Genomic DNA, 24,818 nt, shown 5'->3' on the forward strand with positions numbered 1-24,818 from the left:
AGGCTGACGTTCTGGACTCGGTCCGGAGCCCGGCGTCCGTCCTGCTGGACGCACAGACGATGACGCTGTATTGGAAAAGTGGGCGGGACCTCTTCAGGGCGCCGAGCCGCGGCTAGAACCGGCTGAGACTGAAGCTCAGAACACGACCGAGAAACCCAAAGAAGAAACTTGTTCTTCTGTGTGTGGACCGCTGAAACACAGCGTGGGTTTGAGTCCCGTCCTCCTCTTTCTGACTCACAAAGCAGTCCAGAAAAAGAAAAGAAAAGTATCAGCTTTGGCTCCTCTCCACTGAGAACAGTAACCTGCAGTCTTACACATTGGAAGCATCTAAAAAAATCAGCGTCAAAGAGAAAGTGAAAAGTCTCCTTCTAGCCAAAACAATTGACTCTATGAGAGACCTGGACTGAGCAGGTGTGTCGTCATCCACAGAAATCCGTTTATTCCAGCTCCAACCAAATTAAGTCAATTCAGTTGCCATTTTTCTGCGGTATGGACGCCACAGTCATTGTACTGAGTAAACATCTCTATGGCAACCACTCACCAATCAGGAGTGAGCTTGTTGAGGCCACACCCCTACCACGTGAAAGAGGGCTACAAGAAATCTGTCAAACATAGGCTCCGCCTACTTATATTGAGGCATCTGACTGGTCAGTTTATAGCTTGAATAACTTGAACTACAAAAAAAAAAAAAAAATTAAAAAGTTTCCAAGCAAATATGTTTATTCTGACCAATAGAATGACTGAGTTACAGCTGTTTATATCTCTATAGAAGTCTATGGGATTTTGTGGCTACTTCCTGTTTGGAACCACATCCAGTTCTCTTTTACCAATGGTCTGCAACTTTTAACACTTAAAGAGCAATTTGGGTCAGTTTCTCACCAACGACAACACAAAAGGAGCCACAAAGTCTTGAAAAAATAAGACATTTGTATTTACGTTAGTGTATGATAATTATAAATGAACTGTGTTTTCTTTGCATAAATAAGACATAAACATTATAAGAAAATTGCCTTTTTATCTGAAGATGAAATAGTTCTAAACTTTTAACAGAGGTTCACATGACAGCCTTTCAAAATAAAAGACGCTCTGTGTCATTATGCTGCAAATGTAGGGAGTATGTCAAGAGTGTTTTTATTTTATCATTCGTGGTGCATCCAAGGCAGAAATTTGTAAATTTAACGAAAACAGAAAAGAAATTGAACAAATTCAGTGTCCCTGACCCCGTGATGGGCAAACATTTTTACTCGTGGGCCACAAAGGGTTCTAAATTTTGACAGAAGGGCCGGACCAGGAGCAGATTTGTGATGTGTTTTGGTGATTCACCTCTTAAAAGAAAGAAATAACACAGGATCTGGACATGTCGAAGCCAAAACATGCCTTCATTTTGATCAAAAGTTACTTAAAAACAAAACATTTTGGAGCTTTTATTTTGAAACTGTGGTTTTTGTTCGAGTTTTAGTGCCATTTTCACCAATGGGTTGATGTTTATTCCAGTTTAGCGGGCCAGATTAAATAGTTTAACGGGCAGCATATGGCCCCCGGGCCGTAGTCTGCCCACCCCTGCCCTAACCATATGTTTTAAACCATAAGATGAAAAAAAATTAAAAATCTACTAAAATCTAAAAATATACTGACCTCAAATAGATGGTCTGTGGTACATGGCATGGCAAAAATCAGTCAAAATATTTGAGTTGAAATAAGTTTGACATAGTTTTTTTTTATTTTATTTTACAAATTATTTATTTTTTATTTCATAGTTTAAAAAAGAAAAAGAAAAAAATAACTTTATTTCCTTTAACTGGACAGGGCTAAGAGAGCACATTTGACCCCAGAGCCTCAGGTTGCAAACCATTGTCTTCTAGGGGTCTGTGGGCGCTGGAATCTCTATTTTTAAACAAATTAAAGGTTTATAAGTTTAAAAAAAAAAAAAATCCACTGAATTATCTCTGATTTAGTTCATTAGATTTGCAAATTGTCTGAAAATTGAAAATCTAATGATTGAGCTGATCCTTTGTCCCACAGGATGTATTTTATTTTGAAAGGAAGTCATGTGAAATCTCTGACAAAAAATTTACAAACTATTTCAAGTTTTGTAAAAAAAAAAAGCATGATTTAATTTTGCCCAAAAATAGTTTGTTTATAGTTAAAATAGTAACATTTATGGAACACAAATCAGTGTCTCATTTTCCTGAAAGGTGAATAAGACTGTGTGGCTCCTGTAGGTTGGGACCCGGGCCCCCTAAAACGTGATACCGCCCCTGCAGTGAGAAACAGCACCCCCTTCCGGCGGAGCCCCGCACTTCCGCCTCGCTCCTCCTTAAACGTCAGTGACAAACATGGCGTTTTCCGTGTTGGTGGGGGAAGTGTCACGTCCTGCCCCGCCCTGAACGAGCACTGACTCGACGTTATCAGCCTCCGGGAGCGCCGCGGAGGAACCGGCCTGTCAAAAGTACACAGACATCACGCATCCCGGGTCCAATGGTCAGGCTGCTCCCGCAGCGTCCGCGTGCCTCCCGCGCCGAGCTGCCAGACTGCAGGCGGACGTGAACCCTGAGGCTCAGAAAGTTCGTCTGCAGACATGTCAGAACCGAGCGGGTTCGTCGGTCCCTTCCACAGACCGCGGTTCGCCGCCGCGGCTCCGGCGGGGAAAGCCAAACTCACGCACCCCGGGAAGGCGATCCTGGCAGGTAAGCGGCGCGCGCGCCTCCAACTTCTGCTCAACTTCTTCTCCTGCAGGCGGGACTGCGGACCGAGCCCACGCAGGACCCGCAGAACTTTAACAACCTCCAGATGAGAGTCTGCAGGAGAACCCGCTCTGTTGTCCTGGAGTTCTGTCTTAAAGTTTGATCATCCACTCAAATCAAAAATGATTTACAAAGTCAAATATCTGATGTTTCATCTTTTATTCAAAGTTATCTTTCTTCAGAGCAGTGTGGTCACCAATTAACCTTCTGATGATCATTTTTTATTCATTTCATGACCTTAAAGTCACGAATTTATCAGTTTGTCAGACGTCCAACAGATTACATTTTAATTCCTCCAAAGGTGGAAAATCACTTTTAGGTATTCACTTTTTTAACATTTCAAAGGTTTATTTTGATTCTTACTTTACATCTTCAGCACTCAGAACTGAGGATCAATCTAATCTGTCGGTCACTTTTGTGATCTCTTATCATAATCCAGTTAAGATTATTTTGTCTCGTTGGAATAATCTGAACAAACCTGAACCACAGAAACCCAAATCTTATCTTCCGACAAATTATTTTAAAAACTAAACTGTGACTTTCTGCTAGATAATCTGCTTTAAAAGTATCTTTTTCTGCTTTATAAGACTGAAAAAGGCCGTGAACGACTGTTTCTTATCACATGCGTGCAGGTGAAGACCGTGCAGGAAGGAGACCCGTAGGACGATAAACTACAGAACCGATAAGGAGTGTAAGAGTGTGATAGGCCGGTTCCACCACCGCTGCCATAAAACGTGCTGCCCTGCGTCCGACGCGTGGTCGCCCCATAGACCTTCGCACCGACCCGTTTCATGTCCCGTGTGTGTTAATCAGTAACCACAAGTCAAACTTTACACAGCCGGAGAGTCGTCACTCCAGTGACCCCACAGGGTGCTGGAACAAACTGTGAGCAGCGTTTGTTGTTCTGGAGCTCAGAGGCCCGGGTTCGTGGCGTCATGAGGCACCATGACAAAGCACTTTGCTCTGTCAGCCTGAGCAGAGGATTAGAACCGCCCACCACGAGTCAGAGCAGCTCTGAACGGGTCACTCCCAGAGTCCTGTGGTTCAGTGGAGCCCAGAACCGCAGCGCCAGATGAAAGCAGCTTTTTGTGGCGGTGGAGGCTCAAACCGACCCGACGGAGACGCTCTCTCATTGGCTGGGGGACATGAGCTGACCCTCCAGAACCCAGGGGGTGGGGCTTATCAACACATGTATTACTGTATAGTGAATAGATAACATTCTAAACCATAAGTGTGTCAGTGGAGTCCTGCTGATCCAGAAAATACTTTTACACAGTAGAGCTGCCACAAACGATTATTTTAACAGTCGACTAATCACCGATTATTTTTCTCGATTAGTCGACTAATCGGGTCATGCACAAACTGGATGTAAAACACACATCATTAGCTTTAAACTAACTAAAAACTAGATATTTAGCATTACCTGCTAGTTTGAACGTTGTAAGCTGAATTTGGTAGCTAAAGATGCTAGTGCTAATAGCGGAACATGCTGAGATTGGTAGCTAAAAACACTCAAGCTGATAGCTGAAATCCCTGAAGCTAATAGCTGAAAACGCTGAGGCTGATAGCCATATTAGCTAAATACCAAATTAGCCTAAAAACAGCAAAAAGCCTAAATTGGCCAAAACAGGTAGCATGAAGTTGAAATATTAGCTAAACTCCAGACTAGCCCCAAAAAAGCTGAAAAAAGCCTAAGTTAGCCAAAACGGCTAGCATGAAGCTGAAATATTAGCTAAACTCCAAAACAGCCTAAAAAACCTTAATAAATGTCAAACTAGTCCAATAATCTAGCAGAATGACCTCTCAGGTAGCTTAAACTAAGTGGTGGAATGTCATAAAATTTTAGGGTTTGACGCTTTAAACATTAAAATGCAGTCAGGATGCAAAGATTATTGTAGCGTTCCTCTCAAACACCGGCTCCCCCTTGTGGCTGTGAAAAAATAACCAGATAAATATTGACTGAACATCAACGGCGTCTTCATTTTTCTGAACCAAAATCAACGTTTCCCTGTTGAAAACTCGATTCTACCATCATTTCGTCATGTTAGACTCTGCGTCCTCTCTGGTCTGGTTTCACATTGTGCCTTCAGGGTGGAGGAACCTGATGCTCCAGATGACGACAGCCCCCACATCCTTTGTCCCAGCCGCTATTGAACCCTTCAACAGATCTGTCGGAGTACACCACCAAATCTCAGAGCGTTTCATTCTGATCATTTTTAATGCTTTTTTATTTTGTGTTGTTTTGTTTTAGAGCTTTTGATTCAGGTTATCCGTACCGTGCCCGAGTACGTTTGGGGAGCTCAGTTTGTTTGACTGCTTTGGTTCTGTTTGTTTTGCGGGTTTTAAAGCTCACAGGAAACGATACTGTTCTCAGTAACACGACCCCTAAGCCAAGGACCGGTACTGGTCTGTGGTACAGTTGGAACCAGACTACAAAAAAAAAAAAAAAAAAACACACGACCTACATTTTCTCAATTTTATTTATAATCTTATTCCAAATGGACTTTTATTTTGAAAAACATACTAAATTCTCTCACTTATTCTTAACACGTCAAGTCTCTTGTTCACTTGTCGTAAAACCATCAACTATTTTCTTAAAGTGGCTCCTCTGACCGCTGAACTGAAACCTCCAAGATAGCAAAGTTAGCGAAAGAATAAACATGTTTGGAAATTCTGATCGTAGGAAAGAAGAAACAGAAAAGAGCCTTCCACTTCTGAAAAAAATCAGACGTGAACTTCAGCTTCATGCAGGCCGGTCAGTGAAAATACCGTTTTTCCTTCTTCACTCTCCCTGGTGGAGAGGAAGTCCTCAAAGGGCGCCCCCTGCTGCATGGGGGTGGAACAGCAACACGTGGGCTCAGATTTAAAGGTCGACAGTTAAGGTGGTAGAGCAGATGTTCTTCATCTCTTTCTGAACTACTGAACTGATTTGATTTCCATTCACAGGTTCAGAATCCTGATTCAGCAGGATTTGGTTCTCAAATTCCTCTTTAAAAACACATTTTTATTATTCTTATTAACGAGTGATTTGAATTACAAAATAATGCAAAATAACTTCTTTAACTCGTCCTTCCAGAAACGTTTCGATTTGATTCACAAGAGCCTGGATCGATTCAATTCCAACTTTTTCGATTCATTTAATTCAATTTAATTTTGAGTTTACACATTTATACACATTTGTTTAGAAATACATTAATAAGCTCTGACAACAATGTTCAGATCATTAACATTGTAAACATTGTTCTGCTTCTCCTGGAGGACGTTTCAGTTTGACCACTAGGTGGCGATCGCGCTGTAATATTACACATTATTCCAGAAGAAGAAGAAACAATGAGCAAAACATGATATTTTAGAACACAAATGGTTACTTTAAAAATATTTCCTTAAAAGAGTTTAGGAAATTCATATGAAGATGTTCATAAAGTCAGAATATATGTTTAGATCAACTGAGAGTTAGCATTAGCCGTCCAATGGGAAATCCCATTATACGTTAGCATCAAGCCAGCGGACTCTAGCTTCATGTGCCAAATTGATTTATAGTTTTTACCAATTGATTATTATTGATCTGTTAAGCTAAAATCGATTAGTAGATTTTATTAACCAGCCTTAGTTACTGTTGCAGTCGGGGGTTTATTTGAACAAACTCCTTTTGTATTTGGGGCTAAACTTTATTGATAAAAACATTCCTATACCGAAGAACGCAGAAAGGTTCTTTTCTATGAAATTGTGAAGAATATTCATTAATAAATGTTTTGAATGAAACTCTTGTTTTTGTCAGAGAGAATCCGTTTCTTTGTAAAGGTTTCCTTCGCAGGTGTTGAAGTGACGATTCTGGTCTTCCTTCACGCTGGACTTGATAAACGGGTTCTCTGTGTCCTCTCAGCGCCATGCAGAGGCGGGCCGCAGGTACCGCTCCACCAGTGGGTACAGACAGGTGTGGGCGTGTCTTCAGCGGCGGTCGGCGCCCGGTGAACGGCGTGGAGCACGGCTGCATTCCTCTGCATGTGTGTGGAGATGCATGTTCAGACGCTGGAGCTCGGAGGCGTTTGTTTGGGGTTTACCGCTGCACCACAGCTCCCCCGTCCCTGTGGGACGTGTGCAAACATACCTGAAGGTCACGCCCCCTCCGCCTGGGGGGGCACTGACAGAACTCTGTTAAGGTGGAACTGCTCTGCAACTTTCAGATGCAGATGTTTCTGCTTTTTATCTCACCAGACCTTAAAATAACTTTTTTAAACCAGTTTTTTCCAGAGCTCACCTCTGTTTTCTTCATCTTTGTGTGGATTTTCCTTCACTTGTGACGCATGTTGTGTTTGGTTTGTGACACTTTGTGTTCACCGTCTGTTTTGTTGGTTTGATTTTAATGCACTTGAATAATTCTTGATAAAAACCTGTAATAACTGTTTGATGTCTTCTTGTTTTTAAGGTGGAATTGCTGGAGGAATCGAGATCTGCATCACCTTCCCTACGGAGTACGTGAAGACGCAGCTGCAGCTCGACGAGAAGGCGAACCCCCCCAAATACAGAGGAATCTGTGAGTAGAGATGCTGTCAGTCCGTCTTAAACGGGAAAATATCAGTGAAGCTCAGTTTAGAAATGAAACCGGAAACAATCCGTCTGCGGGGCTGCAATTAAAAAACGTTTTGATTACATTTTTAGGATGAATTTAATTTTTGCTTTTATTATTAGGACTTAAAAATGTATTTTTGAATTATTTAACAATAAACTAATAAAACTAGGTTAAATTCATTTTAACCTTTAGAAAAGTGACATTTTATTTGGAAAATTGCTAAAAATTTAGCATCAGCAAATAAATACTTAATGCCTAAAAGACAAATAACAAATAATTATATAGAGTTTCAAGTCTTCCAGACAAACTGAAGTTTAGATTTGTGTCTGTAAAGTTTTTTGAGACTTTATAAAAGAAGAGAAATTAAAAAGATAGAAATAAAATATAAATAATAGCATTTATTCTGTTTTTTCTTTGTCTCTTTTTTAATAACATCTTCAGATTTACTTATTTAAAATAACAAACAGTAACAGTCTGCCAATGATATATTATTACTTATTCATTAAATGATATTATAAACTATTGTTTAAACTCAGTTATTTTATTTTGACTTTTAAAAACATTTAAAGAGTTTAATGATGAAGAGAAGAAACGTTTGGACATCCATCCCTCCGCCTGTCTCTGATCATGTTTATCAGATCCAAAAAGCAAACGAGTAAACAAACGTGTTTCTGGAGGAAACCTGATTTGCAGGTGAAGCTTCAGATGTTTATGAGCAGAAGTTCAGCCGTTTTGTGACTTCTTTAACAAACTCAGAGGGTTTCTGAACGCCGTCTGACGCCGTCTGTCTCTTCCTCCTCCAACAGCCGACTGCGTGAAGCAGACGGTCAGCGGTCATGGCGTCCGAGGACTCTACCGCGGTCTCAGCTCGCTGCTCTACGGCTCCATCCCCAAAGCTGCCGTCAGGTACCCCCCACCACCGAACATGAATAAGGAAAGACAAACGCCGGTTTCTGGTTCCTGACATTAAAGAACCTGAAAACTGATTTTCAGAGATTTGATTCACAGGAAAAAATCAAAATAAACCCAAAATATTTCTCTGATTTGTTGTCAAAATAATGTATTAATATTAGCATATTTATGCTAGCTCTTTTCACAGTAAATTCCACATTTTCTGTCTGAATTCCTCACTATAATCCTCCCAAAAGACTAAATAGTGCAGGACTAACTGTATGGAGGACAATTTAAAATAAATTTATACACCATTAAACTATTAAATAATTGTGTCATGGATGATTTAAAATTGGCTTTAAATAAATAAAAGTGAAAATCAATAAATAAATGGTTAAATATATGTCGCATTAAAACAGCCATTAAAAAGCACATTTAAATATTTCATGACATTAAATTATTTCATGTCCCACTGTGGGCTAAAGGGAAAGATTGAAATAAATACATTTAATATTAAATTATTAAATAAATGTTTCATTAGTTTATTTGATTGCACTTTTATTTATTTATTGACTATTTTAAATAATTAATGACATATGTATGGTGTATATATTTACTTTAAATTGTCCCATTTAGATTGGAACCTAATTCAGAGACGGACAAATATGACATCATCAAGTGAAAACCTAAGAAATACAAACATTTAATGTAAAGTGTTGATGATGGGAACTTTAATGATTTATCAAAAATAAATGTAAATCCTTTTGTTTGTTCAAGCACAATGCATTATGGTTTATATTTACTAATCTAATCAGCATTGAGACAGACTAGTTTTTGCAGAGACTTCTGGGAAATGTAGTAGATTCAGAAAATGAAACAATGTTTATACGGAGCAGCGACTGAGGAGTGGAGAGAGACACAAAATGATCTTTAATGTTGGGATTCCTTATTAGTTTGACATTATGAAGTTTATTTTAAAAGTTTTTCCCTTTATTTTAGTTGTATTTTTTACATTTTTAACACTTTTGAAAGAGATTTTGAAAAATTAGAGTTCGTTTAGCTTCTGTATCTCAGCTTTAATAAAGAAGCTTTAAGGGTTTTTATGGTAAAAGAACATCAGAGCATTAAATGAAGGAACCAGAGTCTCTGAAGAGAAAACGGGGAACTTCATGTCTCAGAAAACAAATAAATTTAGCTTCACTAACAAATCAGTTTTCCTTTTCAGTTCTAAATCATAAAAACGGTCATTTATTGGGTTTAAAGTTAAGTTCCTCCTTGTTTTCTTCTCCCTTCAGGTTCGGCATGTTCGAGTTCCTCAGTAATAAGATGCGGGACGAGAGCGGGAAGCTGGACAGCAAGCGAGGGTTTCTGTGCGGGCTGGGGGCCGGCGTGGCAGAAGCCGTGGTCGTCGTCTGCCCCATGGAGACGGTCAAGGTCTGAACCTCCACATTAAACACATTCACACGACTGAAACCGGAATTAATTAGGAATCATGTAAATATTATACAAGGATAAGATGTGATGATGCTGAAACACAAAATCTTTAGAATATTGTAACTTTTCAACTGTAACACGATTATTTCAGTCGAGCCGCTTTTCTCCTTCACTATCTACTGAAATAATCGTGTTAATGGTTGAAAATCAAATAACATTAAATCTGGAGCTCAGGTGTTTAAAGGTTAATATAGTGCACTAAGTAGTGAGAGAATTTGGAGACAAAATATAAGAAAAGAATTGTGTTTATGATGAAATCTGGACGAGGAACAGAAAGTCCAGCAGAAGACGACACAGTGATTGTAAAAACTTTATTGACACAATCTTTTCAAACAAATCTAAACTTTGAAATAATGTTTCATTGTCCATCCATCCTTCTTCTTCCACTCATCCAGGAAGTTTATTTATTAAATTGTTACAATAATATATGTATGTTTCTTCATTTTCTACTTGAAGATTTTAACATTTATATTTATTAAAGATTATAAATTATTGATAAAAAGATGAAAGGGATTTTAAAAATTATTTGGTGGTACAAAAACTGATGTAAAAAGTAGCATTTATGGCTCAAATTAATGCGAAAAAATGAAAGAAAAATGTTCTAAAGGACAATCTGTCAATGAATCTGTAGTCTTTAGGGGAGTGTCAGGAGGCAAAACTTGATCCTAAACTGCTGGAATGATGATGTTATTAATGTGAATAATGTCTTTTTCAGGTCAAATTCATTCATGATCAGACGTCTGCAAACCCAAAGTACCGAGGATTTTTCCATGGAGTCCGAGAGATCGTCAGAACTCAAGGTGTCTCACTCTGCCCCCTGCTGGCGCTTCCCTGCTCTGCATGCATGAGAAGAATATTTTTCCTTTTTGTCGTTATGAAATGAATTATTTTAATTATTCATCTGGTGCTACAGAGTTCTGGTTTCTCCGCAGGGCTGAAGGGAACCTATCAGGGCCTGACGGCTACGGTTCTGAAGCAAGGCTCCAACCAGGCCATCCGCTTCTACGTCATGACGTCTCTGAGGAACTGGTACAAAGGTAGAGCCGCCCCTGCAGCTTCAGCGGTTAGGCTCCTCCCACCGACCCGCCTGTTGTTTCTGCTCTGAAGGAGACGATCCCAACAAAACCATCAACCCCATGCTGACCGGGCTGTTCGGAGCGGTCGCCGGCGCCGCCAGCGTGTTCGGAAACACTCCTCTGGATGTCATAAAGACCAGAATGCAGGTCTGTAGTGGTTTTTACCGCGCCCTCTCAGAGCTCCGCCTCTCTGCCTGTCATCTCCATCATGTGGGCGTGTCTTCAACAGGGACTGGAAGCTCACAAGTACAAAAGTACCGTGGACTGCGCCATGAAGATCATGAAGCACGAAGGCCCCATGGCGTGAGTACCACCCCGAGGATGATGGGAGTTCTCAGAGAAGATTGACGTGTGATGATTTATTGAAGCGTAAAAATAAACACATATTCCCGTTTAACACCAGAGTTTTAGCTCCAGTGGTGACGTTTGAGTTACAGTAAAACCTTCAACCGTTTTCTCAAATAATGTGATTCTAATCTGGATTCTAAGGCTGAGAAAGGCCGCTTTCTGCTGATATACAACATTTTACTACTTAAAGTTGACATTTTACAGCATAAACTTTAATGTAAAGTTTGCACAGTACAGTGGTGAAGTATAAACTTTACTACTTTACTGCAGTAGAAATATATAGTTTTATAACATTTGCAGGCTGTTTATTATTTAGTTTTTTAATATATATTTAATTTATTTGTTTTACTAAACTCATTTTTCTTCATTTCTTTTAGTGTTCATTTTATTTAGCAAATTTACCATTTATCAAGTTTATTTTTTTAGTTACTTGATAAACACTAAAGTCATTTTCATGCATTTTTCTCTGGTAACATTTTTAAGGTAACACTGACTTTCTCGGCCCCTCTCAGCTTCTACAAAGGTACTGTCCCCCGCCTGGGTCGGGTGTGTTTGGACGTGGCCATCGTCTTCATCATCTATGAGGAGGTGGTGAAGGTCCTGAACATGGTCTGGAAGACGGACTGAGGTGCAGACGGAGCGCTCCGGTCCTGATGTCCTTACGTCTACCTCCAAGTGTTTTCAAACGGGAAAAAAGAGAAATTTACTTTATTATTAGACGCTGCATTCATAGAGGAGCTCTTGGAGGCGGAGCTGCTGCTCACATTCGCTGTTTTTCCCCCAAATTCTGTTGCTTTGAGCTCAGGGATCCAAAGAGCAGAGAGATGTGAGCACCGACCGATACTGGACGCACTTAATCAACGAGAAACATGCCTTCATAACGTCAAACACACACAAAGAAAATGTACTTAATGAAAGACTTTTCTGATTTGGTGATGATTTCCTGATGTCCTCTGCAGCGCGATGCCTTAGATTCAGATGAGAACGAGCAGAGAGTTCCTTCTCCTGCTGGGAAACGCACATTTCCTTTAAGGACCTCCTTTTTAATGAACACAGATGTTTTATGATAAATTAACCTGACGGATGTCTTAAAAAGTGCCTATGTGTTTAATGATTCGCTGTGAGATTTTGAATGTCAAACTCGTCACTGCAGACTATAACTTGCTTCTCCGCCTCACACTGTTCTCTCATTCCGCTCGGTGTCTAAACGATTCTTTGTAGGTTTTAAACTTTCCGTTTCTCGATGCCATGACGTGCCTTTCATCGCATTCCGCGCAGCTGTTAGCGTTTCCTTTGCTGCTCTGCTGCTCGCCGTTTAGGGCGGAGCTCCAGGACGGAGTCTGGCTTGTTTACATGCTGTGCAGTTCCAGGTTTTCCCGCTCACACAGCCTTTGACACAGAACCTTCTGCTGTGAGCTGCTCTATTAACAATACATTTTACAGCTGTTATTGTGTCTGAGTTTTGATATTAACAGATGGAAAGTGCTCTAATAGTTAAAAACTTAATATTGTGCCTTGAAACTGATTCTAATATGAATGCTCATTAATAAACATGGACCAGACTGTTGATTTGGTGGTGTTCATTTTACCTCTGATATGTACCTCGGTGGTATGGAAGTCTGAAAATGACATTATTAAAAATAATTCTAAACTTAAAAAAATAAAAATTATTCACTCTTTTTGGTCAGAAAACATTCACATTACAGTGTGAAAATACATTATTCATTTATCATGTATTGATGAAATATTCTAACAGGTTTAAGATGTTATCCTCAGCCTTGCAGGTTTTGATCCCTGCTTGATCATTAGCTTGCAATAACAACATTTTTGAACGGCTAAAAGTAACTTGAAAAACAAATACTAGCAGTTGTGAATTAATTCCAGACGCACAGATGTAAAAATATAAAATATTCGTACAGATCCAGACAGAATTGACAGAAAAAATATAGAATATAATAGCTATTGTTATTCTACAGATGTAAAATTTTGCTGGAACTCTCGCTAAAAGACAGCAAGAACAAGATATGTAAAAAAGTAAAAATAAAATGCTAATTTTTGTCCAAATTTAGGACTGAGACATCTGTGGAGTAGAAGATGTTAATTTCATAAATAATCAAAGAGTTATAGTAGTTCAAAGACTGTCTTCTACTTTTCTTTTAACAGCTAAATTTATGTTGTTAAATAGTTATTCATTTTAAGTAATTTATCTATTTTATTATTATTGGGTTTAAAATGTTTTTTATATATTTTCTACAAAGGTGTGTGTATTTTTGTGTCAACATGTTTTTCAAAATTAAATTAAATGTAAAAAATATAGTCCTATTCGGCCCTCCGTACAATCTGCCGCAGGGGAAACAAACAGCGTTCGTGACCTTGCTTCGCACATTTGAGACCTCGCGCTCGCCGTAGCTGTCAGTGAGAGCCGCGAGCCGCCCGTTGGTGGCGCGTCCGGAGATGTTTGCGTTCGTGTAGCTGTGCCGGAGCGTCTCGGGATCAAACATGTCTGTGAGCGCGGCGGACAGCAGAGGGTTCTACTTCAACACCGTCCTGTCGCTGGCCCGCTCGCTGGCCGCTCACCGGCAGGCGCCGTTAGAGAAGGTAAGACCCCGGCTAGCTGCCAACAAGCTAATCCCGTTAACCCGGAGGCCCGCTTCCGAGCGCCGCCGCCGCTCCGCCGGGTCGGGGGTGTAGATGAATCCAAGCAGACGGCGTCCAGCAGCCTGAGCTCCCGGGAAACGAGGTGCTAATGTCAACATACGTGTAAATAAAGATGTACAGCTAGCTAAACCCGGCTAGCATCTATGACCTTCTGCTCATCTGAATGAACAAACTAAAAGAGAAGTTTCCCTCAGTAAAATCATGTTTCTGCTTTTAGTTCCTATAAATGATTTTGTACGTTTGAATAAGTAAAATTAAGACACTTTAATGACGTCAATAATGATGAATCTCTAAAGCTGAATTTGATGTATTTCCTATGAAACCATCAGCTGCTACCTGTGATGGAATCCAGGTTTAATCTGGAGGATTTTAAGAGTCACATCAGATCAGATTCTTGTTCACAGCTACACAAATGTTCATTTTAATCAGGAAACGGTCAGTAAGGTTCTTGGTTTTGATGTTCATGCTGGTTTGTTTTCCCGTCTGGAGGCTGACATTCTGGTTTGGTCAGAGATCTTTGTTTCTTGATTCTTGTCCACAGATGTCAGAGACTATTTTTACTCTCTTTGTCTCAGATGCTGTGGAGCGTTCAAATCTTTTAAAGTCATTTTTATCACTAAAGTGACTTCAAACCAGTTTATTGTGACCGTCTGCAGAGGACCAGACTGTTTCCACCGTTCTTCTTTCTTGTGGAGCTAAATTGGGGCCGATATTATTTGGAACCCAAATCAAACAAATTGAAACAAATATTGGTGTTTGGCCAAAAAATGTAAAATTTCCCAAACTTTTTAGAATTCTAAAATAAACTTATTTATTTTCAGCTTCAAATGTTCAAATTTTTAGGTTTAAAAACTCAAAATTTCAATTTAAATTTTTTTTTCACTTGCAACTCTTTTTTTTGTTTGTTTTCCAATCATTTGGTTCTGTTGGGGGCGGGGCTAACACAAAGGTTAAAATCATTTTATCTTAGTTTACTCCTGTATTTAACACAGTAAGATGGCGCTTTCAACGGGCTGGAACGGCGTTTTTGACGCGCAGTTTGAACGTGATGAAACTCAGATTTTTACATCCGTCTTGGGACAATTTCAGACTATGATAGTTCAGACTAAACAGACGTTTCCTGACTGTAATTATCACGGTTCTCAGAGTCAGTGAACGCACCGGGACAGAAGTTACCACCCTCATCCATTTTGATTGGTCCTTCGTGTTAGCCCCGCCCCAACGCGCCACAACGGGGAAAAGTTTTGAAACTGAAATGTTCAGAATGGAAAATGGAAAAAAAACAGTTGAAAGTAAAAAAAAAAAGATTTGAAACTGAAATGGAAATTTTGAGTTTTGAAACCTAAAATGTCGAACATTTAAAACTAAAAATAATTGAGTTTATTTTAGATCAACAAAAAGTTTTGCATTTTTTAAACATTTTCTTTGGCCAAACACCAAATTTTTTCTCAATTGGATTTATTTGGGTTTCAAATAATATTGGCCCCAATCGAGCTCCATAAGTTTCTGGATCTTTAACGTTTTGGATCAGAAAGCTGCAGATCCAAACATGACTCAAAGCTCCTGTGAGAGCCTCTGGTATCGGCGGGTCAAAAGCGGGGTGGCGAGGACGGGGTGGCGAGTCTATGGGATGCCCACGTCTCTCGCGGCTGTTAATTCAGACTTTTTTTTTTTTGTACTGATGAATTTAGCTCTGATTTTTAGCTGAATTTGTTTCTCCAAACATTATTTCATGTCATGGAAGCACCATTTTAATTTGTAATTGCAGATAAACAAATGTGTGTGCGCCCCCTGCAGGTCCAGAAGCTGCAGTGCATGTGCCCGGTGGACTTCCGAGGAGTCTTCCAGCTGGACGAGCGCAGAAGAGATGCTGTGATAGCGCTGGGCATCTTCCTGGTGGAGTCTAACCTGCAGGTGAGCGCCGCTCCTCATACTCACCTGCTGCCGTTTTCCCAGCACTCATAAACCGCCGTGTTACAGCACAAAGATGCCATCGTCCCGTACCTGCTGGGGCTGCTCAAAGGCCTTCCTAAAGTTCAGTGGATCGAAGAAAGCTCGGAGCACAAAGGACGCGGTGTGTGGACTCTTGAAGACAGCATCCTAAGGTTTATATTTTAGGTGTTTCACTGAGGTTTTTTTATTTGGTTGCAGACACGCTCCCGATCGCAGAGAACTTCAGCTTCTGTCTGGTGACGCTGCTGTCAGACGTCGCCCAGCGCGATGAAAACCTGCGAGCTCAGGTGAGCTGGAGAGACCTCCAGGAGTTAACGCTCAGCTTCCAGGTTTAAAGACCTAACCCCAGGAGTCTGCAACCTGCAGCTCCAGATCCACATGTGGGGCTTTTACCTCTCCATGTGGCTCCTCAGACAAACATAAAATAAGTCAGAGAGACTGCAGGGGCTGCCACGATTCGTCGACTAATCGACGATTAATCAATTATTAAAATAGTCGACGACTAATTTAATAGTCGATTAGTCGCTACTTTATAATATATGGAGTCCGAGTGTAGTAAAGTTGAAAGTTATAATGGCATTCTGCTAGACTTTCAGAACATTTTTCTCATTTATTACATTTCTTTTAGGCTATTTTGGAGTTTAGCGGATTTTTCAGCTATGTGCTAGCTGTTTATGGCTAATTTAGGATTTTTTCAGTTTTTTAATCTATTTTGGAGTTTAGTTAGTATTTCAGCTACATGATAGCAATCTGGCCCTGTGACAGGCTGGCGACCTGTCCAGGGTGTACCCCGCCTTCGCCCATCAGCGGCCGGGATGGGCTCCGGCAACCCCGCGACCCCGAAAGGGACGAAGCGGTTAGGAAAATGGATGGATGGATGATAGCAATCTTGGCTAAGTTAGGCTTTTTCAATTTTTTAGGCTAATTTGGCATTTAGCTAATATTTTAATTGGCTATCAGCTTCTGCGTTTTTAGCTATCAGTTTCAGCATCTTCAGCAGCTAAATTCAGCTTACAGCATTCACACTAGCATTATCACAGGTAATGCTATATATCTAGTTTTTAGTTAGCCTAAAGCTAATGATGGTTAAGATTTGTGCTTTACATCCAGTTTGCGCATAACCCGATTAGTCGACTAATCTGAAAAAATAATTGGTGATTAGTCGACTACTAAAATAATCGTTTGTGGCAGCACTAGAGACTGCTGACCCGGCCATGTCAGCAGATCCCCAAAACTACCTAAAGAAAACAAATAAACAAAGCCCGCAAATCAGGAGTACCAAACCCCAAACTAAAATAACAAAACCCAGCAGTGTGAGACTGCTGAGGACGAAGAGGGGAAAAAAAGAACAAAAAATAAAGGAATAAAAGAAAAATAAAATCTTCTTTTTTTAATGAAGGATTACTTATATAGCAGATGAGAGATGCTTGGTTCTTTTTATGTTTTTGCTTTTGTTCGTGCCAAAAAATACGTAATTCACATTGTTAAAAAAAAGAAAAAACGGTCTCTTTAGGCGTCCGTTTTGTTTCATTTCATCAAAAGACAACACCAGAGTCAGGTGTTCACACACATTTGGTTTATTAGTCACTAATAGTTTTACTGGACCAACATGTGAGTAATGAAGCAAAGAAGGTTTTCTGTGGTCTAGTAATTGTAATTGAATTTACTGAAATTTGAACTGTATTTCAAATGACAAATATTTTGTTTTTTCTCGTTCATACTGGAAATTAGGCCGAGAAATTGGTCTGAATTTTTTATTTCCTGGGTCTTAAAAACGTAACTTACAGAAAGGTGTAGGAGCTGAGTCAGACTCAGATCCAGGTTTACGTCTGTCATGTAGAGACCTCCTAAACCTGTCTGTGTGGTCCGTGTTTTCTGAAGCGTAAACCAGCTCTGGTTTGAGGTCGGACGGACTTTGACGGCGTCTCTGCTCATGTTCCAGGTCCTGGAGGCGCTCATGGACATCATGCAGGTTCTGCAGGATGTCTGTAAGAACCCGGAGGCTCATGACAAAGGTACCCCCCCCTCTGCTGCTCTCCCCCCTCCTGTCACTTCACCCCCTCACGTGTCCTCCTGTCCAGAGTACTTCTGCAGGTACACCGTCCCCACCCTGCTGGGCGTGGCCCGAGCCTTCGGCCGCTACAGCAACACGGACGAGCCGCTGCTGACGAAGCTGTTTCCCCGAGCCGTCGCCCCGCCCCTCTCCACCAGCGAGGACGCCGAAGCGGCGCGGCGGCGCTCCTTCAACGAGTTCCGCTCCATCCTGCCGAGCTCGCTGCTCACCGTGTGTCAGGGAGACACGCTGAAGAGGAAGGGCTCCTCCGTGTCCAGCGTGTCCCAGCAGGTGAGGCGTTTTTCCCAGCATGCTCCTCTTCCTCTATGAGACCAGATGAGACGGAAATGTGAAGAAGAATCTGTGAACACACGACTGTTTTTAAATGAAGTTTGTCGTTTGACTTCAGGCCAGTCCGGAGAGAACGGGTCTGACGCCCAGCTCACCTGTGGACCCGTCGGCCCAGTACTTTGAAGGTGAGCCGAGCCAGCACCACAGTGTGTTCATGCTTCAGCTGTTACTCCTCTCTGTAGAAGTCTGTGGGACTTTGGGTTCTTGGAGCTAGGGGGGACTTCCTGTTTGGAACGTCAGAGGGTGGGGCCACTCGGTCCAGTTCTTATATACAGTCGATGGTAAAAACTGAAAAGGTGCTGAAGAATTTCTGCTCAAAAGAATCAGAAGAGGGTTTGTTGTTCGGATGTGCAGTATCATAAAGGCCCGGGGGCCACATGCGGCCCGCTATACTATTTAATCCGACCTGCCAAACTGGAATAAATGGCTTTGATGACGTGAATTAATGTTTTATTTTCCTTGTAGTTCAAATGTCTCTCCATAGGTGGCACACTACAAATAAATTCACCTTTGTTCAGGCGCAGAGAGTTTCTCTGCATTCATGTAGTATTTGAAGATTTGTTGTTTTTCCGACATCCATGTGTGATTTCCAAATCGGACAGTCATTTATCCGATTATTCCAACACCACATGAACGCACCATTTCCCTGAGATTTTCCCTGAGGTGCATCAACCCGTTGGTGAAAATATCTCCAAAATTAGAACAAAAAACTGTTTTGAAACAAAAACTCCAAATGTTTTGTTTTAAACCAATTTTTAATCAAGAATAAAGCGTATTTTTGTCAAGATGTCATGTTATTTTCTTCTTTTTCGAGGTGAATTACCAAAACACGCCACAAATCTGAACCTGGTTTGACCCTTCTGTTAAATTTTAGAATGTTTTGGGACCCACAAGTAAGAAAGTTTGTCCATGAAGAATACTGTCATCATATCATCCATGGTGTCAAATGACCGATGTGACGCTCCACCACACACTGTGTGATCTTGTGTCAGCGGAACTTGTGCAATCAGTAATATTATTCCAGAATAAATCAACTTAAACCTTAAATAACTTTCAATATTTTACTCTCCATAAAAATATATTTTGTCTAAATTATACAAGTTAGAAATGAGCTCAAGACAACATCGGGTCATTAATAACAATAAAATAAAAATGATCTGGACAGGATTATCCAGAGGGCCGGATCCGGCCCCCGGGCCTTGACTTGGACTCTGTGATGTCATGTTTAAACCAGGAGAAAACAACGAGTACAGCAGAAAATGTTTTTTTGTTGTTTAAATGTACTTGATGCTCTTTACACTCGTTCGCGTAAATTCTAGTTTAGGTCGTTTGCTCCAAATTCTCGCTCTGGCGTCCGGCAAAAATTTGAGCCCAACAAAATGGATTGGGAGCACCGGAGAGGCCGAACTGGACTGGATACCATGTGAGCCCAGTGCTAGACTTGTTGTGTTCACGCAGGTAGACCGGGAATATTTGTATAATTTTCAGAAGACTATTTTGTTCATAAAGTTTTGATCACCCAAAAAACAGAGGGTAAAGTAGGGAGCCCTGTGGGATACCCCTGATGGAACTGAGGCAGAAAGCTGCCTTTTTTTGAACTCTGGTCATGGTTCGGTTCCTCCTGAGGCTCACCACAGTCCCATGTTCTTTCCCAAACCCCCTCCCAGGTTCTTACCTGCCGGATGGCAGCGCCGTCGACCCCGATTACTACTTCTCCACCATCAGCTCCAGCTTCTCGGTGTCGCCGCTCTTCACCGGCAGCAGCTCCGGAGAGTTCCAGGTCCCTCTGGATATGCTCCGACAGCTCCTCCACATGGTCTGCAGGAACATCCCGGAAGTTCTCAGGTGGCGTGCCGATCCGGTGCTGACCCCCCCCCCTTCTGTCTCTCTCTGAACAGGTGGAGCAGTTGGTGTCGGAGTCGTTCCTGAAGACTCTGGACGGCGTCCTGACGGAGCTTCTGGAGGCACGGCGGTCCCACAGCAGTTTGACTTCTTCTGTGATTTGAACCAGGGGTCCCCAGACTTTTTATAATGAGGGGCTCATAACTGTTTTCTTCTCTGTAGGCAAACAGAAACAGTGTACCAGTCACAGCCTAAACCTAAACATTTATGGTTTTCCAGAAAGCTACACATAACCAACTTTTAAATAATTCATTTCTGTAATCTTCATAAAAAAATAACACCAGAGCATTTTAAAAACTAGATAAATAGCATTATCTGCAATAGTGCTAGTGTGAATGCTGTACGCTGAATGTGGCTGTTGAAGATGCTCAAATTGATAACTAAAAATGCTGATAGCTGAAATGGCTGAAGCTAACAGCTTAAAATGCTAAAGCTGATGGCTAGTTAAAATATTAGTGAAATGACAAATTAGCCTAAAAAACTGAAAAAATTCTAAATTAGCAAAAAGAGCTAGCATGTATCTGAAATATTAGCTAAACTTCAAATTAGCCTAAACAATGGAGAAAAAGCCAAATTAAACCAAAACAGCTAGCATAAAGCTAAAATATTAGCTAAACTCTGAATTAACCTAAAAGCCTGAAAAAAATCCTAAACTATTTAAAACAGCTAGCATGTCGCTGAAATATAAGCTAAATGACCCTAAATACCCTAAATAACTGAAAAAAGCAAAAAATTAGCAAAAAAAGGCTTGTGGCTAAAATATTAGCTTAACTCCAAGTCCGAAAAGCTATCATAAAAAGAGCTGAATATCTTAATAGCTGAAAGAGCTGAAGAGCTGTGGACGTCCAAAAAACGTACAGAGGAAAACATAATAATAATAATAAAGAAAAAGTGAATCACTGTAAACCAATAAATATTCTCTCCTGTCATCGTTCAGACTGCAGAAGGAGGAATAAAAAGTTACGCTCTATGTGGTTCTCGATCGCCGATTCTGATGTGTGTGGGGGGGGCCGGGCCAAATGTGGAGGCGGGGCTGATCCGGCCCGCGGGCCATAGTTTGGGGACCCCTGATTTAGAGCTTCATCGCTGGTTCTGCTTCACAGATCAGTCCGGGTCTGCAGCTCTACTACAGAACCTTCAGCGATCCGCTCTACGTCGCCACCTTCAAAATGCTCAGAGACACGCTGTACAACATGAAAGGTGAGCGATCGTCTGCAGCGGCGGTGCTTCAGTGAAGCCGCTGGTTCACGCCCGCCGTGTGCTTCAGACCTGCAGACCGACTACGTGAAGGAGGTCCACGACTTCGTCCTGGAGCAGTTCAGCAGCAGCCAATCAGAGCTGCAGAGGATCCTGCACGACGTGGAGTATCTGCAGAGCGAGCTGAGCCCGCTCAAGCTGCGCTGCCAGGCCAACGCCGCCTGCGTGGACCTGATGGTGTGGGCCGTGACCGAGGAGCAGGGTGAGGCGTCTCCCGCAGGTTCCCAGCATGCTCTTTGCTCCACTTTATGCCACAATAACCTGATAGAAACATGAAAAAGTGCTGTTATTGTTCATAAAAAAAGTTCATCTGGACTTAGTTTTTGAATTAACCGACCAATCGACGACTAATTGACTATTAAAATAGTGAGCGACTAATTTAATAGTCGATTAGTCGTTACTTTATATTATAATAGAGTCAGAGTGTAGTAAAGTTTAAAGTTATAATGGTATTCTGCTGGCTTTTTGGACTGTTTTGGCATTTAAGAAGGTCTTTTAGGCTATTTTGGAGTTTGGCTAATATTTCAGCTACATGCTAGCTGTTTTGGCTAATTTAGCCTTTTTGTCAGCTTTTTCATGCTAAGTTGGAGTTTAACTAATATTTTAGCTGGCTTTCAGCTTCAGCGATTTCATCTATCAGCTTCAGTGATTTCAGCTATCAGCTTCAGGATTATCAGCTTCAGCGTTTTCAGTTTCAGCGTTTTCAGCTATGAGCTTCAGCGATTTCAGCTGTCAGCGTAAGTGATTTCAGCCATGAGCTTCACCATTTCAGCTATTAGCTTGAGCGTTTTCAGTTATCAGCTTCAGAGTTTTCAGCTTCAGCAAGTTCAGCTATCAGCTTCAGCGATTTTAGCTATCTATTTCATCAACTTCAGCGGCCAAATTCAGCTTACAGCATTCACACTAGCATTATAGCAGCTTTGAGTTTTTCATCCACTTTGCGAATGGTGACTAATCAGAAAAAATAATCTGTGATTAGTCGACTGTGAAAGTATTCGTTTGTGGCAGCTCTACCTGATATACGTTATTTTTATCAATATTATCATAACTTCCAAAAAAATGCTGTTTTTCTTCAGGAGCTGAAAACCTTTGCACCAAACTGTCAGAGAAGCTGCAGTCAAAGACGTCCAGTAAAGTCATCATCGCCCACATGCCCCTCCTCATCTGCTGCCTACAGGTACCACGCCCCCCACCCTGATAGGGAAGGGTACCGTTTGGATTCTAGCCGGTCCTGAACCAGTACTTCTGAAACGGTTCTGGTGCCTAAACTGTGTGCAAACCAGTGGTGTTCGCTTTCCCCTTCAGCAATTTAACTCAAGCTCCGCCCACCGTCATGGCCACACCCATTTTTATATGAGCCCGCCCACAGTCGCTAGAAACTTAGAATGATTTTTTAGAATTGTGCAGCAAACCTGAACAAAGTGATTGACACCGAAATGAAGCACTGAAATCCGTGTTGTAGTTTGGTTTATGTTTGTACTGGTACTACTGTACTTTACCAGTATAGTAAAGTTGTAGTGTTTTTACCTGTATTTTTGGCACCAATAGTAGCATATATGTCATTACTCGTAGACCCATATACGTGGACAATAGTAGTAGAGTATACGTTGGTACCAGTAGAACAGAATAAGTCCGTACTGGTAGACCCAAATACGGTGGTTCTGGTAGTTCTGTATAGATTTTTATCGGTAGATCGTACACATCTATCCCAGTAGTTTTGTAGTCATCAGTACCCGCAGTACTGTGTATTTCCACACTGGTAGTACTGTACAGTACCGGTAGTTCCGAATATATTGGTCCTGGTCGTACCGACGTATGCCAACCACCTACCCCCACTACCTTCTCAGAACCATCAAATTTAATCTGCTTACCAAAGATTACTCCAGAAACGTTTTTGTTTTGATTACATTTCTAGAAGTTTTCATAAAAAGCAGCTGAAGTTCAGCTTCTATAACTCTGTGTTTCTAAAGAAGCAGAAATCAAAACTCTACAGACCACTGGGTCCAGAATCATCAACAAAAAGTTCTGGACTATCCTTTAAAAAAATGGTTTTATGGATTTAAATGAATTTTAATTCAAATACGTGATATTAATTCATAACATTCTTGCTGTTTATGACTGTTTGTTCTTGTATTTATTTTTTTATTAGAAATTTGAAAACTAATTTGATAGGGACTGTAAATGAGTTATTTTGAGGGCGGAGCCTCATCATCATTAGAAGTTTCCCACTTTAGTCGTGTCATGGTGAAGTCCTCTCTGGGTTTAGGGTTTGGGCCGCCTGTGCGAGCGCTTTCCCGTCGTGGCCCACTCCGTCACCACGTCCCTCAGAGACTTCCTGGTGGTTCCGTCTCCGGTTCTGGTGAAGCTCTACAAATATCACAGCCAGAACATCCCAGGTAAGGGCGGCGGAGGGACGGACCGGCGGTTCAGCGTCCCACCAGCAGCTGCTCTGCAGACTGACAGACGCTCTCTCCTGGCAGGAGGCGGCGAGATAAAGATCCACGTGACCAACGAACACTCGCAGTCCACCCTCAGCACCCACTCCAGCAGGAAGAGCCAGCCCTCCATGTACGAGCAGCTGCGGGACATCTCCATCGACAACATCTGCAGGTTAGCCCCGCCCACACAGAGTATTGTCCTCATGCTGCGCTTTACTACAGAGGAAAAGATCCTAAGAACATGCTTGAAAATGACTGAAAAAGTAGGAATTTGAGAAGAAAAAAATCATAAAAAAATAAATAATAATATTGTACACTTGGTCTTTGGTCCACTCATTCCTGGGACATGTGAGACTCTACCCAGTGACCCACTCGGGTGAGAATCTCCCGGCGATGGCGCTCTAGAGTTAAGGGCCTAAATCTCAGTTTTTGTCTATATTTGACATTTCTGTATTTCCAATTTAAGATTACCTGTTTGGTTAGTTGGTATCATTTTAATCAGCACAACTTCCCCTATGTGACACTACCTTTATTTTGTCATTTTGTCATATGTTATATTCACACACTAGACATAAAATCATGCAAAAAAACAGAAAATTCTGTCTGGAACAATGTGATTCATTTTGCTGTGGAAAACCCAAAAAATGTTTAACAAACTGTTTATACAACAAAAAAATGAAAGTTTTAGGTGTAATTTTATTAAAACAACAAAAATAAAATTTGTCAACAAACTAATCAGCATGTTTTGAATGTTTAGGGTATTTTCTGAGCTGAACTGGTGACATTTATGAAGCTTTAAGGAAGCATCAAAACAATGAAACATTCAAATGAAAGTCGAGAGCAGAGAACTGAAGTGATGCGTTTCTCTTTTGGAAAAGAGGAAACTCTGAAGTTCGCTGTTAGACGCAGAAGATCAGCAGCTCGTCCTGCTGCTCTGCTCTGCAGGTCCGGCAGAATCCGGCTGAATCCGGCTGAATCCGGCTGAATCCGGCTGAATTCGGCGGTCCGACGCTGAAGTTCCTGCTTGTTCATGCAAACCTGCAGCTCTTTGTCTGAAAGCCTGAATTTAACCCATTTCTGATT

At 41.2% G+C, this 24,818-nt stretch overlaps 2 protein-coding genes across 6 annotated transcripts in view; both read left to right on the top strand.

Moving 5' to 3' along the window:
* Positions 1-2,290: 2,290 nt before the first annotated feature.
* slc25a1b (slc25a1 solute carrier family 25 member 1b) lies at positions 2,291-12,692 on the top strand. The gene is made up of 9 exons (XM_024299504.2): positions 2,291-2,687; positions 7,171-7,278; positions 8,121-8,220; positions 9,501-9,639; positions 10,415-10,499; positions 10,632-10,736; positions 10,807-10,922; positions 11,005-11,078; positions 11,636-12,692. The coding sequence occupies exons 1-9, from the start codon at positions 2,579-2,581 to the stop codon at positions 11,748-11,750; spliced, it is 951 nt and encodes a 316-aa protein (XP_024155272.1). The 5' UTR covers positions 2,291-2,578; the 3' UTR covers positions 11,751-12,692.
* An 809-nt stretch (positions 12,693-13,501) lies between these two features.
* Positions 13,502-24,818, top strand: part of pi4kaa (phosphatidylinositol 4-kinase, catalytic, alpha a) — a 34,157-nt gene continuing 22,840 nt past the window's right edge. Inside the window, exons 1-14 of one of the 5 annotated variants that reach the window (XR_002922237.2) lie at positions 13,502-13,721; positions 15,579-15,695; positions 15,762-15,855; positions 15,933-16,021; positions 17,677-17,749; positions 17,816-18,078; positions 18,197-18,263; positions 19,806-19,954; positions 20,037-20,135; positions 21,144-21,240; positions 21,308-21,499; positions 22,374-22,474; positions 23,564-23,693; positions 23,778-23,907. Coding sequence is in view for 4 of the 5 variants with exons in the window: in XM_024299393.2 (XP_024155161.1) it covers positions 13,623-13,721; positions 15,579-15,695; positions 15,762-15,855; positions 15,933-16,021; positions 17,677-17,749; positions 17,816-18,078; positions 18,197-18,263; positions 19,806-19,954; positions 20,037-20,135; positions 21,144-21,240; positions 21,308-21,499; positions 22,374-22,474; positions 23,564-23,693; positions 23,778-23,907 (1,700 nt within the window). In the remaining variant the exon portion in view is untranslated. The remainder of the gene's footprint in view (positions 13,722-15,578; positions 15,696-15,761; positions 15,856-15,932; positions 16,022-17,676; positions 17,750-17,815; positions 18,079-18,196; positions 18,264-19,805; positions 19,955-20,036; positions 20,136-21,143; positions 21,241-21,307; positions 21,500-22,373; positions 22,475-23,563; positions 23,694-23,777; positions 23,908-24,818) is intronic. The other 4 variants (XM_024299393.2, XM_024299395.2, XM_024299396.2 and 1 more) reach the window with 4 other exon arrangements.

The sequence above is a fragment of the Oryzias melastigma genome, linkage group LG12 (genome assembly GCF_002922805.2).
Source record: "Oryzias melastigma strain HK-1 linkage group LG12, ASM292280v2, whole genome shotgun sequence".
In the NCBI taxonomy this organism is placed as follows: Eukaryota; Metazoa; Chordata; class Actinopteri; order Beloniformes; family Adrianichthyidae; genus Oryzias; species Oryzias melastigma.

Excerpts from the sequence above, each read along its gene's own strand:
- slc25a1b (XM_024299504.2), top strand. The coding sequence starts at position 2,579 with ATGTCAGAACCGAGCGGGTTCGTCGGTCCCTTCCACAGACCGCGGTTC. Across the intron at positions 8,221-9,500 it reads ATCCCCAAAGCTGCCGTCAG|GTTCGGCATGTTCGAGTTCC; the intron begins GTACCCCCCACC and ends TTCTCCCTTCAG. Across the intron at positions 9,640-10,414 it reads GCCCCATGGAGACGGTCAAG|GTCAAATTCATTCATGATCA; the intron begins GTCTGAACCTCC and ends TGTCTTTTTCAG.